Source organism: Symphalangus syndactylus, chromosome 23 (genome assembly GCF_028878055.3).
Source record: "Symphalangus syndactylus isolate Jambi chromosome 23, NHGRI_mSymSyn1-v2.1_pri, whole genome shotgun sequence".
Taxonomy (NCBI): Eukaryota; Metazoa; Chordata; class Mammalia; order Primates; family Hylobatidae; genus Symphalangus; species Symphalangus syndactylus.
This window is the reverse complement of record NC_072445.2, coordinates 49,810,910-49,827,592: the sequence shown is the minus strand read 5'-3', so window position 1 is coordinate 49,827,592 and position 16,683 is coordinate 49,810,910. Positions and strand designations below refer to the sequence as shown.

At 38.8% G+C, this 16,683-nt stretch overlaps 1 protein-coding gene across 8 annotated transcripts in view; it reads left to right on the top strand.

Annotated features, from left to right (window-relative positions):
- The window catches only part of CDKAL1 (CDK5 regulatory subunit associated protein 1 like 1), a 759,164-nt gene that overhangs the window by 559,185 nt on the left and 183,296 nt on the right, over window positions 1–16,683 (top strand). For 6 of the 8 annotated variants that reach the window (XM_063632136.1, XM_063632135.1, XM_055263718.2 and 3 more), the window contains one exon: window positions 16,160–16,222. The exons of the other annotated variants lie outside the window; for them this stretch is intronic. In XM_063632136.1, coding sequence (XP_063488206.1) covers window positions 16,160–16,222 — 63 coding nt within the window. The remainder of the gene's footprint in view (window positions 1–16,159; window positions 16,223–16,683) is intronic. 8 annotated transcript variants of the gene reach the window in all.

The window sequence follows — 16,683 nt, the reverse complement described above, 5'->3', positions numbered from 1 at the left end:
CGGCCAGGCTCAGAACTTTCAATCAGCTTTTTGGGGGGTGGGGTTTAGATTAACTGATTTTTTTTTTTTTTTTTAATTTAAGTTCCGGAATACATGTGCAGAACGTGCAGGTTTGTTACATAGGTATGTATGTGCCATGGTGGTTTGCTGCACCTGTCAACCCTTCATCTAGGTTTTAAGCCCCACAGGCATTAGGTATTTGTCCTAATGCTCTCCCTCCTTTTGCCCCCAACTCCCCTCGACAGGCCCCGGTGTGTGTTGGTCCTCTCCCTGTGTCCATGTATTCTCATTGTTCAGCTCCCATTATGAGTGAGAACATGTGGTGTTTGGTTTTCTGTTCCTGTTTTAATTTGCTGAGGATAATCAATCAGCTTTTTAAGCCTCTTACTCTTAAACATAAGTAGCAATCAAGGATTAACAAATACCTGAGGAAAGCCCTAACACAAAGAACAGGACCAAAGCAAACATATAGGAATGGAATGAGAGAGAAAATAAAAAATAAGAAAGAAACGGGACTGGATAGGAAGAAGAAAACTTAAAAAAAAAAAAAAGTTACTGATATTCTCAGATAAATGAGAGAAGATATTTTATTCATGAAATAAGATTGAGACATCATCAAAAAAGTGATTGGGAGAGCAAAAAATAATTCTTAGACATTAAAGACATGGTAGCAAAAGTAAAAATTCAATAGAATTGGAAGGTTAAAGTAGAGAAAATCTCTAGAAAGTAGAACCAAAAAAAAAAAAAAGATGAAAAATAGTAGGAAAAATATAGAAAAATCAAAGAACAAATCCAGGAAGAGTCCAACATTCAAATAACAGGAATTCCAAAACAGTAAACAAAGAAAGGAAGAAATTGGCGATGAATAATTCAAGGACATTTCTAATGACTGAAGGTCATGAATTAACAGACTGAAAGCGATCACCATGGACCCAGCATTATGGATGAAATATAGACCCATGCCAAGACAAGAGAGAAAAGCCAGGTCACATTCAAAGGACCAGAACTCAAATTTCAAACTGACTTCAAACTTATCAACAGCACCCAGAGAAGAAATGAGTGATTCCTTCCCTATTTTAAAGAAAAATGCTTTTCATCCTAGAATTTTGTACCCACCAAAGTATTCATCAGATTTCAGGATGCTCCTTTCTCGGGAAGCCTTTACAGAATTTTGGGCATCATGAAAACAAGAGAGTAAGCTAATAAAGAAGATACGAAGATGTGGGATAAAGGAAACAGCAGACTCAGCACAGATGAGACGTGAGCGAAATCTCCAGGATGGTGGTAAATGGGGCAGCCATGTATCAGAGCTGGAGAATAGACAAATTAAACCAGAATGTGCCAGAAAGGTCCAGAGGAAACTTCTTCAAGAGGATGAAAAGGATAGAATGCTTATTGTGAATGCACTTCTTGAGAGGTGATTTAGATAAATGGAAGAGAACTTGGATTGAATTGGTCGTAAAGACATAGATAACTAACCGAGCTTCTTCTTTTTTTTTTTTTTTTTTTTTTTTGAGACAGGGCCTCTCTGTCTTCCAGGCTGGAGTGCAGTGGCATGATTATGGTCATGGCTAACTGCAACGTTGAACTCCCAGGCTCAAGCAATCCTCCCACCTCCCACCTTAGCCTCCTGAGTAGCTGGGTGTGACTATAGGTGCACCACCACACCTGGCTTTTTTTTTTTTTTTTTTTGTAGAGACAGGGTCTTACTGTCTTGTCCAGGCTGGTCTCAAACTCCTGGCCTCAAGCTATCCTCCCACCGTGGCCTACCAAAGTGCTGGGGCTACAGGCATAAGTCACTGCACTTGTCCATCAAGCATATTTTTTAAATGACTATTTAACTCCAGAGAAAACAAAATATACAGGCAAGAAAATATAATTAGATATTACATGGGTAAAATCTGAATAGCATGTGTATGATCATGGGAAATAGAGGTAAGATATATATACATAAATAGAGTGGGCAGGGGAGGGAATGCAAGCTCATCTTCCCTAGAGGGAGGTCAGGAGATAGTATCTAGTAGTAAGAAATTACCAACAGCAAAAATGACATGTTACTTGGCAATATGGAGGTAAATACCAAAAGAATAAACTAAAAAGAGTTGAAGGTAGTTACTTCTAAGGAAGCAGAAATGGCAAAGGGAAGCTGGGAAGCTATGTGGAGCTGGTTGCTTCTTAGATCATATACATGGATAACCGATTTTGAAAAAAACTGAAAAAATAAGCAGATGCTTTAGGGGGTTTAAGATGAACAGAGTTGCTAAAAACAAACAACATACACAAAAATAGACAAACTCTCCAAAATAGAATCTTATTTAGGTGTACATGAAAAGAAAAAGCTAAAAAGATGCTAGAGCTGAAAAAGAAAAAGAAGCAAAAAGAACACGTAGCTTCCTCTACAATAAATAGAATGATAAAGAAATTCTAAATTGCCCAGGAATTTAAAACATAAAAGTAAAGATGTTTATGGTCTTGGCTGTTAGTGATAGAAGAAGCCAATAGATCCAGACACTGGGTAAAGAGATGGGGTTTAATTTGCTAATAAAATACACAGAGCAGGTACTCAAATCTTTAAATGAATGAATGCTTATTTAAATATAGTTATTACCGTTTGAAAATATAAAGCACTGTCTGTGTCAAAAGAATGTTTGGACTTTGACATTGATTAAACTTACTTTAAGCATAACTCCTTTAAAATGATTACAATCAAGTAGTTCATTGAGCTCTTGTAAGAACTCCTGTCATTTTACGTTCTAAACATGTAGTGTGTTAAACCAGCTGGCTTTTTTTTAAAAACACCTTAGGATCCTCTTCCAATGAAAAAACAGAAGCATACAGTATACGCAATAAGTGGATGGTTAGGACCTCTTGCTTCTTTGGTATGTCTCTCTGAAGAGTTAAGGAAAGGGGAGAAGGGTGGAGATGAGGTTGGCAGGGATGAGAGAGCAGTATCCCGAGGCTGAGTGGAGAGGCCTAGGCTAAGCCCCTGAAAGTATGCTTCTTGTGATGGGTGCAGGGTCTCCCTAAGAATGGAAAGGATGAATGAAAAATAGTAGAACTTTAGCCTGCAGGGAGGTCTATGGTGGTGGACCTGAAGCATCACTTTCTGCCTGTTTGCTCATTACTTAAAATGGTCAGGCCTGTCATTTGACACAGAAACCTACACTGTCTGGGCGTCCTTTTCCCACTTGTGTGAACATCGGTTAATTTCTGGAGGAGTGATTATATAACACGAATTATATATAACCAGAGTTGTTTTAGGTGTTAGAATGGGTGCAAGGGGAAGCTCAGCTACTTTTTCTCTTGCTTTGCTCTTCTGTAATTTCCTAGCGTCTTGTCCCCCCCTTTCCCCCCAACCCCCCTCCTCCCGCTACACACATACACACCTGTACCCCTCCTGCCAAAGGCTGACAATGTTGCTTGGCAAAGAGCCACCTTCAGAAATTTTCATCCACTGGCTATCTCTGTATAGTATCCCTTGCTCTACAACATAAAAAAGAAAATCGACTGATTTCTGAAGTGACATAAAGATGAGAAAATGGAGAAGATTGAGCTGTATATTAAATTGCTTTCTGGTTATCAAATAAAGACTCCTTTGTCATAAAGGCCAAAGATAAAAAAGAAAATGTGTATGCTTAATATATGGAACAAAAATAAGTCTATTTTTGACATAGTACTTGAGGAGAAGATAGGTCAAAAAGCCCAGCCACCCCTGAAATGAATTTTAGACTCTTATTATTGGTATGATGGGGCAGAGAGAGATATCAGTGATGGTTGCATTGCTGATAGAAATGATTTTTTACAGTAGGTGCTAAATTAGATGTAGAAAGGAGAGTTATCAAACCTACATTGTCATGTCTGACCTTCCAGGTCCCAGTTGAGGAATCATCATAAAAACGAGTTGTGGGCTTATCTAGAGATGTAGCAATAACTGGCACAGAACAGTTTTCGAGCTTCTCTTCAAATGGGGTGACACCAGGGTTTATTCGGGGTCATGAGGGAGATGCATTGGCTTTGATCAGTTTTTAGAACTGTATAGCAGCTTATCTGTGGGTCAGAGAAATTTTGTTTTCTCCATTCTTTTTTCATCACTTTTTCCCTTGGGTGCGATGTGGATTAGCGTCTGGAAGCTGGTATGAGGCTCTGAGCATTAATAGAGTTTGCGCAGATTCAAACTCTGTTTTTGCGATACTGGGCTCAAGCTCAGCCTCACTGAATGTTAGATTCAGTAAAGGCACGTTACCATCTCTCCATAAATAAAAGGAAGAGAAATACTTAATGACAATATAGAAATACATAGAACTCCAGGATACTAATTAGCAAAACTCACACTGCATTTATTTTATCCAGTTGCACAGTGTTACTCTCTCATAGTTATATCTCTAACATAACTTCCTTTTTTAACTTTTTGTTTAATTATATTGCCTATCTTTATGAAAATAATTTATAGGTATCAGGCATTATTATTAAGCAAATGGTAAAAAATAAATAAAACCACTTGCTCTCATCCTTCCTAATTTTAAAAAATTTATAACATAGCAGAACTTTTAAAACAAAAATAAAAACGGTGTAGTACATAGATAGCAGCGAGTTTGTTGCCCCACACTATCTGCTAGGTTTTGAGGATGGGACAGACTTTGAGAGTTTTAGCACTGTAACTGCTAATTTTTCTAAAATAGCAGTGTGAGAATAGTTATCTTGTCATATGTTAAAGGAACATTTTAAATTTTAGAAATAACTGAAACTTCTTCATGCATTGGTAATATTTATATCAAGAATGTATCTAGAAATACTAAAATTATTGGAAAGTAAAATTCAACAAGACTTGGATTAAGCCCTATTTGCTTTGCTTTATCAAACAGTTTAGATTCAGGGTATTCAAAGGGGCAGGGAGGACATTGATGGGGATACAGTATTTATTCTTGTAGTCTCAGGTATTTGGGTATAAAACCTAGTGTCTTCAGCCAGGTGTGGTGGTTCTCACCTGTAATGCTAGCACTTTGGGAGGCTGAGGCAGTTGGATCACCTGAGGTCAGGAGTTCAAGACTAGCCTGACCAACATGGTGAAACCCCGTCTCTACTAAAAATACAAAAATAAGCTGGGCGTGGTGGCAGGCACCTGTAGCCCCAGCTACTTGGGAGGCCAAGACAGGAGAATTGCTTGAACCTGGGAGGCAGAGGTTGCAGTGAGCTGAAAGTGTGCCACTGCACTTCAGCCTGGTCGACAGAGCAAGACTCCGTCTCAAAAAAAAAAAAAAAAAGAAACAAATACAAAAAAAAAAAAAAAAACCTAGTGCCTAATATATGTATATATGGGCAGCAAACCAGTTGTCTGGCTACATTCTGGATTGCAATTAATTGTTTATTTACTTTTTTTAAGGTAAGGGTTAACCATGCTACATAGCTGTCGATTTTTTCCTTTCCTAATATTTTTCTCTCAACAAAAGATACTAAATGCTGTCATTCCCCTGTTCTCTATGGAACTTGTCATTGGAGAAGGGAGCAATCTTTATAAGAGTGCAAAAATACTAAAAAGAAATTCATGCCTCGAATATAAATTGACTCAAAGCAAAATCCCTGGGAAACATGTTTCAAATTCTGGAATTTTTACAATGATTGTCTTAAAGTACTATTTATAGTTATAAAAGTAGTAATTCCATCCAGCACAAAAATTTGCATTTGACTTAGTAATCTGGTAAGCACTGTTAACACCAAATGTCAATACTCAGAATTTTTGGAATTAATTCAACAAACATTTATGCACTTACTGTGTGCCTGGTTGCTTGGTTAAGTAATTATTTCTTCCCGCTAGTTTGAAAGCTCTATTCCAGTGGCCTCATCCAGCTTTCTTTCTGTCTCACTAGCATGGTGCCTGCACAATGGGCACACAGTAAATGTGTCGAATGAATATGTCATTCAATTAATCACCTAAGTTTTAGAGCTCGGTGAATGGATTTTAGATATAAAGGATGAGAATGGAAACAGAAACTGGTTGGGAGGCTCTTATGAGGAATAGAAACAGCAATTGAATATCTACTCACAGAGGAATGACCAAGTAGTGCTGAGGTGGCCTAAGTCCCCAGGTGCTCGGGGATCAAGTGATTTAACTATATAAGGTGAGAGTGGGAGATTGTAGGGGGAATGAAGGACAAAGCAGTGTGGAAGCTCAGGTGACTGACAAGAAATAGATTGAAGTGTTGTGTCATGAATTTAGAGCCTGGAGGGAAAAGGTGACCTGAATGGATAGTTTGAAGAACTAGAAGTTTCAATGAAGGTAAAACTGAAATGTTGTGAAGTTAAAGGAGTACATAGCTTTTTTTTTTTTTTTTTTTTTTTGGGGCATCTCCCATATGCAAGGCACTTGAATAAAGTGTTGCTGAAGGAAGGGATGCTATCCAGATGACCAAGACATGGTTTCTTTCTTCAGTGGAGTTGATTCACCATGAAAGTGGTAAAGAGATCTCTGGAAGCATATAGTTGGGTGGGTTCTTTCTGTTTGGGAAGATCCTGCATGGAAGAGGTGATCTTTGAATTGGGCTCTTTGGAATGAATTTAATACCTGGAGATGGTGGCAGAGGCGTTCCAGGCAGAGAGAGTAGCATTAGCAAGATGTAGAGTCAGAAAAATGCAGGGTCTCTGAGGAACAAGACATTGCCTTTGGTGTTACCTGGAAAAGTGGTACAAGCTTTAATGCAGTACTTGAAATTTGATTCTCTGAGCAGTAGGGAGTCCTAAATAGAAGAGTGCCGTTAGTTGACCATGCATTATAAAGCTTACTCTGGCCTCAGTAAAGGGGGATTAAGCAAAGGTTCTAAACTGTGGCTTCACATTCTCATCACCTGGAGAAATTTTTAAAACCCCGACTCCTGGGCTGCACCCCGTATCAATTAGAATATCCGGCACTGGGACGCACACCTCAGTATGATTTAAATCCCCAGGTGATTCCAATTTGCAGCCAGGATTGCAAACCAACGGTTTAGAGCAAGGGTTAGCAAACTCTAAAAAGGGGCCACATAGTAAATATTTTCAGCTTTATAGGCCATACATTTTCTATTGCGACCATTCAACTCTGCCATCATAGCAGAAAAGCAACCATGGACAATGTTAATAAAGGAATGAGCATGGCTGTGTTCCAATAAAACTTTATTTATATAAATTTGAATTTCATATAATTTTTATGTGTCACAAATATTCTTGTGCTTTTTTTTTCAGCCATTTTTAAATGTACAAACAAATTACAGACTATACAAAAGGCAGCCTGCAGTATTTGGCCCACAGGTCATATTTTGCCAACCATTGATTTAGAGGGTGAAGATTGGACACAGGTAGTCCAGGAAAGAAAACAATACTATAATAATCCAGATAAGAGGTAAAGTTAACTATTGTGGTCAGTTAGAAGGGCAGAGTGAAGGTTAGTGATATTGAATTGATATTTATAGCAACTCGTGTTCTTGTGGGCTACTTTTGAGCACCCAGAAGTTGTCATACAAAGGACGTTTGAATGAACCATTGTGTGGTATGTGGTGCACTTAGTGCCCTTTGACTTTGTCTTTTTATTTTGCAGGGATTTGACCTATGTTGTAAGGCTGTTCCTGGCCTAACTGCTAGTAAAGGCTAATCATTTTGGCAACACTTATTACTACAAATTAGTTAAGTCTCTTGCTTTCCTTATGTGCTAGCCTTGCCTTTGTTAACCAAATAATGACCTTTCCTTGAAAAGAAATGTTCTCTTTAGAAAATAAAGTGAGCTTGATAGGAGAAGGTATGGCAACCTACATTTTATTTCATCACACATCACTGAATTAACACAGAATTTTCTATTTGCATTTTCTTCAGCATTTGTTGCCTAGTTAAAGACCTGCCAGGATAAATGGTGCCTGCTCCTCTACCACCCCCACTCCCTGTCCCCTGTGAAAATGAGAGGCTGATGGTTGCAGCTTCCTTCCTCTAAGGTTATTTTAGAAACCATAAGGCTGAAAAGAAAGAAAGTATTTCCCACTGATATCTACTGTGATTTAAAATCAGCTGTACATTTCCACATTTGCTTGGTTATTTTATTTGAATATCATTACAGTTGGGTGAACAAATTCACTTACCTATTTTCTAACTTCCACTCTTAGAGAAGTCTGCTGTTTTGGTGTCCTCTAAGAAATGCTTACTCTATGCCCCCACCACTTGGATATGTGAGAAACTGAAGACCTTGATAACTTTCCTTGAATCTGCTGTAAACGGATGGAGAGAAAGAAATTCAAGACAACAGTCAAAAGCATTTATGGTCATCTTAGTTATTTTGCAGACCTAACTAGAGAGTAAGGGGTGAAAAAATATATGGAATAGAGCCATAGCCTTCTTTTTCTTTGTTTTCCCTGCCACCCTCACAGTAATTTCTCATAAAAGAATAAGGAAGTATTGTATGTGCCTTATGAAGGAAAAGCATTTGAGATTTTGAAGAGTTTGCCTGTTTCCCTGTGTATTTTGAGGTATTTTTTTATCACTAACTATATTTCACATCATTGATGTTATCATTGATTTCTAAAATTTGACATTCATGGTTTAAATTCCAGGGACTCTTTTTCCCCTTCTTCTCATTGATCTTAAATGAGTATTATCATCTTAGGGGCACTATCAAAATATGTATAATATAAAAGTGAGATTGTGATTGAGCGCCGATATTGTCAAGTGCTTTTAATTAAGCTTCTGATGCTTTACACATTGATAACACAATAAAGAGTCCAGTGTATTAAGTTAGCTTTCCATTTATTTTTCAGAAGCACTTACCAGGTAGGGAACTAAATATACAGCAGCAGGTTGTACTGCAGCCACAGCCTTACTGTGCCCCAGAGGAATTCTTGCATAGAGAGGCCATTCTTTTATGGAAAGGCAGAGGTCAAGAAATAAGGCAAAGCTGCAGGCATAATACAGAGATTAAAATGACTGATAGAATTCAGAACACAGAATGGCAGTAGCTGAAAGACAGTGGGGAACCGATCCAGAATCATAGAGGCTAACAGTTGGAAGAGACCTTTGGGATCGTCTTGACTAGTGTTTCTCATCTTTGGCCACACACTGGAAATACCCAAGAGCTTTTAAATAATACACTTTTGTCCAGGCCCTAGAAGACCAATTAAGTCAGAGTCACTGGGGATTAGGATTGAAGTTTTGGTATATTTTAAAGATTCGCTAATAGTTCTAACCTGCAACAAGGATTGAGAAGCAGTGGCCAAATCTAGCATCTTCATTTTATATAGGAAGTACAGAGCAGATACCTGACCCAAGACCAAACAGCTATTGTTTGCTAGGATTTTAACCTCAATCTTCTTATCTTCTTGCCTCCCTCGCTCTACATTCTCCCTGTGTGATCCCATCCCTGTCCTGCTTTAAATTACACCAATATGCTCATGACTCCCAAGTCCTTTATGTGTAACTTCCTTCTTATTTTCTCTCCAAATGTCTCGCAGCCTCCTCAAATTCCCTATATTCAGAACGGAATTATCCTTTTTTCCCCCAGTCTCCAAAAACCAGTCTCAATCTAGATTCTTCTGTCAGTGAAGGGTACTTCTCCTGTTTGGTTATCTGTGCCAGCAGCCTGGGAGTCCTCTTCTGCTCTTCGCTTTCTGTACTCCTATCTAATCAGTTACCAAGAGCTGTCTGTCCTGCCTCCCAGCTGTTAATCAGATCTGTCCCACCTTCTCCCCTTGCCCCATCTTAATTTAAGGTGTTATTTTTTCTGACCGATTTTGCAACAGCTTCTCATACTGTCTTCGGCTTCTTGCCTTTGTCCCACTTGGGCTTTATCTTTAACACCATTAGGAAGCTCTTTCTGAAGCACAAATTTGATCATTTGTCACTGTATTTTTTGCATTATGTGTTCTAATCATTTAGCCATTTCTTCAGCCCAACTGGAACTTCCTTTTCTCTCTGTCTCCATGTACCTATATTCAGTCTACTTCCTTATAGTCTATAAAAGCATAATCTATCTATGGAGTCAGTTCTTTCATCGTGCTTTTATCAAACACTGAACTCTCCCATCAGAAATAACATTTTCCTTCTTCAAGCAAATGCTGTCACATTGCTGACTGAATTTAATGGGCCCAGCGTTACCTACACCGTCATTTTGGAACCCACCCCCGCAGGAAGTTCCCAAGGTAAACATCAGACCTGCCTTAGCGTCAGTCCACATCCTTGGTAGTTAACACCTTCACTTAACTCAGTGTTTACTGGCTTCTTCATTTCCTATCCCTGACTTCAGTGTCCCTTATTGCATCTTAGTAAGCCCTTGTTCTCTGCGTGAGTCTCCCAGTTCCTCACCAGTTCTTCACCAACGACACCTTGACTCTCAGTCATTTGTTGTTTTCATCTTGCACCGCTTGGCTCTTTCAGCCCTTTTGCCTTAGGAGATAGTTTTCTAACTTCTACTGAGTGTCTGTTTCTGTCATATAAACCAGTCCTGGAGCCCTAGCATGTATTACCTGGAATTGCACTCCGGTCTCTTTTGGAATTTTTTGGGGGCATAACTCTTGGTCCCCATTAGACCACCATTGCATTTTTGCCTCAGGCACTCCTGCGTGACTCTATTCTGAACCTGATTGTCCAGTTCGTGAGTTGCCTTGGCTCCTTATCTTTTCCTCCTACCTTTCTGCTCCCTGCCAGTTGACAGGCTAACTACTTAGGCTCTCTACCAGAAAGGGAGCAGGAAACATGCAGCATGCTGAAACGCAAACCCGCTCTTTTGGCTTCTTACCACGAAGTATGATAAAGGCTTGCAGAACATTTAAATTGTATTGTAGCATACCTTAAACATATCAAACCCTTTGAAAACTTGCAGGCTTTGTCATTTTTAAGAATCCGTATGTAGAAATGAAGTCCATAGTCTTATTATAGCTTTTCCTTATAATAACACCATTTTATTTGGGAAAACTTTAATCAACAACTAGAGAATGGGTACAGAAAGGATTGAATTGGCTTGGGGAACCAAAAGAAGTTAAGTTTGTGGATACTGCTAAAATTTGATTGGTTGTATAACCTCACATTCAGAATACAAGCTGCTATTACATGCGGAGCCTCTTTCAGAACTGAGCTCTGTTGCATATCTTTGATAAAAATTGAAAAGATTACATTGTCTGGAAACCTGAACTGTTAAAAATACTCTCTTGGGGTCTTTAGTTTTGTTTGGTTTTGTCTGAAAAGGAGTTTAAACTTGAGTATAAGAAAAAAAAGAGGTCATCAGTGTTTTCTGTCCTTGGAGAGTGGAATATAAAACCAATTTATGAAGTGCCTGTAAGATGAAGATTACAGAGGTTCAGCTTCTCAGGAATCTAGAAGTTTTACCAAACATGCATACTGCCTCATTTTTTAAACCCACGACAGCCCACATAGAATGCAGGACACAGCATGTAATTACTTTTAAATATCCTCTCATCTCTGTGGCCTGTTCTTTGGGATTAATGATGAAGGTAACTTGAAGGTACCTTGTACAATTTGGGGAAAAATACTTGCCATACTCACTGTACTCTGGTCACCCTTGTTACAAGTCCATCACACAACTTGTTTAACATGTTTACTTTTTAAACGCTTGGAGAACTAACAGGTGGTTGCATGACTGAGATGTTTGTTTTAACAGGCTAAAAACTGGGAGGTAATTTAGACATATGCTATGATGCAATAGGAAAATACCTAATTATTCCATTTTTGGCTCAGCTTTTTGTTTCAGTTAAAACTGCTGATAGCAAGGCTCGACAGGTTTTGTACAGTAGTTCTCTTAACATTGCCTACATAGAAGAAACTGGCTCACTAGGAATAATGGCTGTGTTTTAGTTACTTGTATAAGAAACTTACTTGGCTTTAGTGCTAGAACTTAGTAAAGGATTTCTTCTCAGAGCTTCTGTCATCAGCAGTTACAGTGTGAATACAGACGGCTCGGAAAGCCCCATGTCTATTTCAGCATGCTCTAGAAAGCCACTTGAAATATTTTTTGCCTGTACATAGAAGCACTGAGGAAATATCCTGAAAACAAGACAGCTAATTGTTATTATGGTTGGTACGTTCATCCCAGTGTTTCAGTATATGGGTTATGATTGGCTCTTGGAACTGTCCATTGAGCAAATAGAAGGAGCCAGGACTTTTGCAGGTTAGTTAGTTGTTCACGTGGTTTGGAGTTAAGGGACTACTGCCAGAAGTAGACACGGTCAGGGATAGAGTTTCCAGATCGGGGTGGTTACCTTTCTCTATAAAGGACCAGACAGTAAATACTTTAGGATTTGTGGCTGTATTTCAGTAAAACTATATTTAAAAAAAAAACAGGCAGTGGGTCGGATTGGCTATGGGGCCATAGTTTGCCAACCCCTGTTCTGGATTCCAGAAGATACTCCACTGGGTTGTGTGACTGATCTCAGAGGAAGAATAGCAGTGGTTTTCAGTTAACTGGGCAGATACCTATAACCTTCAATATGCCAAGACTTCACAGTATTTGTATATAATAAATTTGTTGTCAGAAAAGGCACTGTTTCTTTACTGGTTCTTTGGGGCTAATATGAATAGTGTTATTTAGTTATACTCCATTTCTTTCCCAAAATCGAGATAATTAGGATAAAAAGCATGTATAAGTGTTAGCTATCAAAGTAAAATCAAAACCTACATTAAGTCACACAAAACATCTTCTGAATATTCCTTTTCCACTTGCCAATGCAAGCTGGTTGCTCAGCCATTTCTGATAAGCCTCAGTTCTTGGGGTATCTCGTAAGTTTAATACTGATATGCTACCTATTTTATTTTATCTAGCATAATTTCCTTTCTGAAAATATTTTCCCCAGTGTTTTATATCAAGACTCCTAACAAAGGAAGTGTTAGTATCTATCATTTTTCTTCTGATTGAAGTATAAGCCAAGAACCATTTCACCGAATAAGTGGGTGTATGGGAAGAAAAGAAAAAATTATAAGCTAATGAAATTTTGATGGGCAAATGACCTGTTCAAAGCAGATTCCAAGGCTCACAGAGCTAACATTTCATTAGCCACAGGAACTGCTTCCAGTCATCTTACTGATACGTCTTTGCTCTCCAGGGGAAGGGAGTGTTAAATTACTTTAGAATTTGATGGTCAGAAGCACTGCTCAGAGGTGGAGAGAGGAGGCAGGAATTTCGGCTGAGCTGTAGGAGAGAGGACTTTTCAGTGGGTGTCAGAAGGTAGCAACAAGGCCAAGTGATTGGAAGGACTGCCCATGGAATTGTGACTTCAAAGACAGCTCTGAAATAGGGAAACTGATCTACAAGGAAACTATGAGTGTATACAAATGATTTTATTTACAAAGTCCTTATTAATATCAGGTCCAACTGCTTAACTAAGGAGATGCAGAAGATTATGTAGAGCTAGGTGGGGGTCTGCGGCATTGGGGAGGTATGATAGCTGTGTCCTTGAGGTAGAAGATACTTCCCTAGAAAACAGGATACCAGTCAAAGATTTATCACAAGTGAAGACAGAAGCAGTCTCCTGGCAGTTGGAATAACATCAGAGTAGAAACAGAAGCAAGACAGAGGCAGTGTTAGGGACAAACAGACCACCTGTGTGACAGAATTTTAAGATGTGGTCGTGGGCTAACCTATGATGGACAAGAAATAAATTCTGTTATTGCCAGCTAGGAAAATGTTCAATATCTGTTCTAAAAACATTGATTTCCTCTGTAAATTTAGAAACATTCTAACCTTTAAATGGAAGAGAGAGATTCTTAAGAATTACCAACTTAAGCTGAGATCCCTTCTCTCATTCACTCTTGCTGAGGGGACAAATTGGTGCAATATTTGTGAGGAGGAGGCAGTTTGACTTTACGTGCTAAGGTAATAAATGTGTGTACTGTCTGATCCTGAAACTAGACTTCCAGAGTTTATTATTTTTAAATACACTCAGGCTGGCAAAGATGTTTGTGCAATTTTTATATTAAAAAATTGAAATGAATTACAGAAAAGTTGGCATTTGTAAAGTTTTCGGATGTCAAAAACTTTGAAAAACTCCCTTTAGGGAATTGCTGATCTGTATGTACAACCAAGGAGGTTTTGCGAGGACAAATTGTGTAGTGGAAAAAGTAAATTTCAGAACAATGTATAGTCTTCCTTCCACAACTGCAAGTTCCACATCTGCAGATTCAACAAACAGGGCATCAAAAATATTTAGAAAAATAAAAAATAACAGCCAGGCTTGGTGTCTCACGCCTGTAATCCCAGCTAGGAGGCTGAGGCAAAAGGATCACTTGGGCCCAGGAGCCCAAGGCTGCAGTGAGCGATGATTGTGCCACTGTACTGCAGCCTGGGCCATAGGGTGAGATCCTGTCCATAAATAATAATAATAAGAGTACAATTTAAAATAATACACATAAAAATATAGTGTAACAACTATTTACGTAGTATTTATATTGTATTAGATATTCTAAGCAATCTAGAGATGACTTAAAGCATACGGGAGGATGTGTATAGGTTATATGCAAATTCTGCACTATTTGACATAAGGAACTTGAGCATCAGCGGATTTGGGTATCTACGGGGAGTACTAAGGGACAGCTGTACATAGAATGACCTGTTTTCTTTGAAAGTAGTAATCAATGTGTGTGTTTGTGCGTGTGCATAGAAGATTTGGACCCATACACAAATTGCTTATTGTGGTTATGGGGCAGGGATCACAGTGGATGAGGAGAAAGCCACTTTTTTTTTTTTTTTTGAGACAGAGTCTCACTCTTTCGCCCCGGCTGGAGCTGGAGTGCAGTGGCACTATCTCAGCTCACTGCAAGCTTCGCCTCCCGGGTTCACGCCATTCTCCTGCCTCAGCCTCCTGAGTAGCTGGGACTACAGGCGCCCGCCACCGTGCCCAGCTAATTTGTTGTGTTTTTAGTAGAGACGAGGTTTCGCCGTGTTAGCCAGAATGGTCTCGATCTCCTGACCTTGTGATCCGCCCGCCTCGGCCTCCCAAAGTGCTGGGATTACAGGCGTGAGCCACCGCGCCCGGTCGAAAAAGCCACTTTTATATTAACTAGTTGGCTGTAATAAGAGAACCTCATACTTCTTGCTTGTCACAGATACACTAGGGAGCAGGGGATGGAGAGGGGACTCATGTAATGCCTGGGTTCAGCTCAAGAAGAACACGTCATTAGAAATGAAAAGAGCCTTCTCTTTCTTTTTTCTTTCTTTTGTTTTGTTTTGTTTTGTTTTGTTTATTGAGGTGGAGTCTCCCTCTGTCGCCCAGGCTGGAGTGCAGTGGTACAATCTTGGCTCGCTGCAACCTCTGCCTCTCAGGTTCAAGCGATTCTCCTGCCTCAGCTTCCTGAGTAGCTCAGATTACAGGTCTCCACCACCACACCCGGCTAATTTTTTTATTTTTTATTTTTAGTAGACACTGGGTTGCTCCACGTTGGCCAGGCTGGTCTCGAACTCCTGGCCTCAAGGGATCCACCCGCCTCGGCCTCCCAAAGTGCTGGAATTCCAAGCATGAGCCACCATGCTCGGCCAAAAGAGCCTTCTCTTCATAACTAATCTATGAGGCTTATGTGTCATCATTACAGATATTAAGAGTTATATGCCTCTATAACTCATACATTCATTTATTCATTAACTTAGCCAATATTTATTGAGTGCCTACAGTGTGTAAAACACCCTGCAAGGTACCTAGGCTATATAGCAGTGATACAATAAAGGTATTCTCACAGCTGCAAGCTCAAGCAGACAGACCGAGGCCACAACCAGGAAGCCTGAAGGAGGTGTATCATTTAAATGAATGCATGTCTGTGCCCAATTCTGAGTAACAGCAGTCGGTATTACAATGAAATTGGAAGTGTCCTGTGTATTAAATTTTCTTTCTTTTTCAGTTTTTTCTTAATTTTAGTCTTAGTTATATATTTTCAAATACAGTTTTTGATGATGATTAGTGTTTTAGTTATGAAATCTTCTAGGAAGAGGTCACCTGGCTGCTCTGTGACAATGACCCACATAACCATAAAGTGACTTTGGTTTTTAGTTGCATCCCTGTGTCTCCTCAGCCTCCACAAAGGAAGAATCTCTAAAAAAAAAAAAAAAAAAAAAGCTTTCTATATGTAGAGATATATACACACATGTATATTTTTTATCTGCTGTCAACTCAATTGTTTGTATGGTTTTTTTTGTTTTTGTTTTTTTTTTCCACAGAAAAAGCAAAGGACAAAAGATCTTTCTCGGGTATTTCATTCTTACAGTCCATATGATCACAAGGTAAGAGAAGCATGTTAATAGCATATTAAGTATTAAAGTCTTTCCCAATGTATAGTGCAACTTTCACCAACATACGGTGATTCTGAAATACGCTTACCAATTACATTTATATTTCAATTTAAATTTTTCAGCTCTTTATCCCTTTTAAAGAAAACAGAAATGTTATATTTCTGAACTATAATAATTATATTTTATTCACATTGAAATCTAGTTACATATTGGCACTGAAATCTCAAAGACAGTGAAAAGACATGTTTTGGGGTGTATTTTGGTTGGTTGGTTTTTGTTTTATCTTTCCAAACACTGTAGTGGAGGAACTTGGGTTTTGGATTGGTAATGATAATTGAAATGCTGACTGCACAACTTGATTCTTCATTGCTCCTGAAAGAAAGGTATTTTTCTAAATAAAAATCCTAATAAAAATTAGTACATAGCATCGTGTCTGAAATATCTACTGCCTG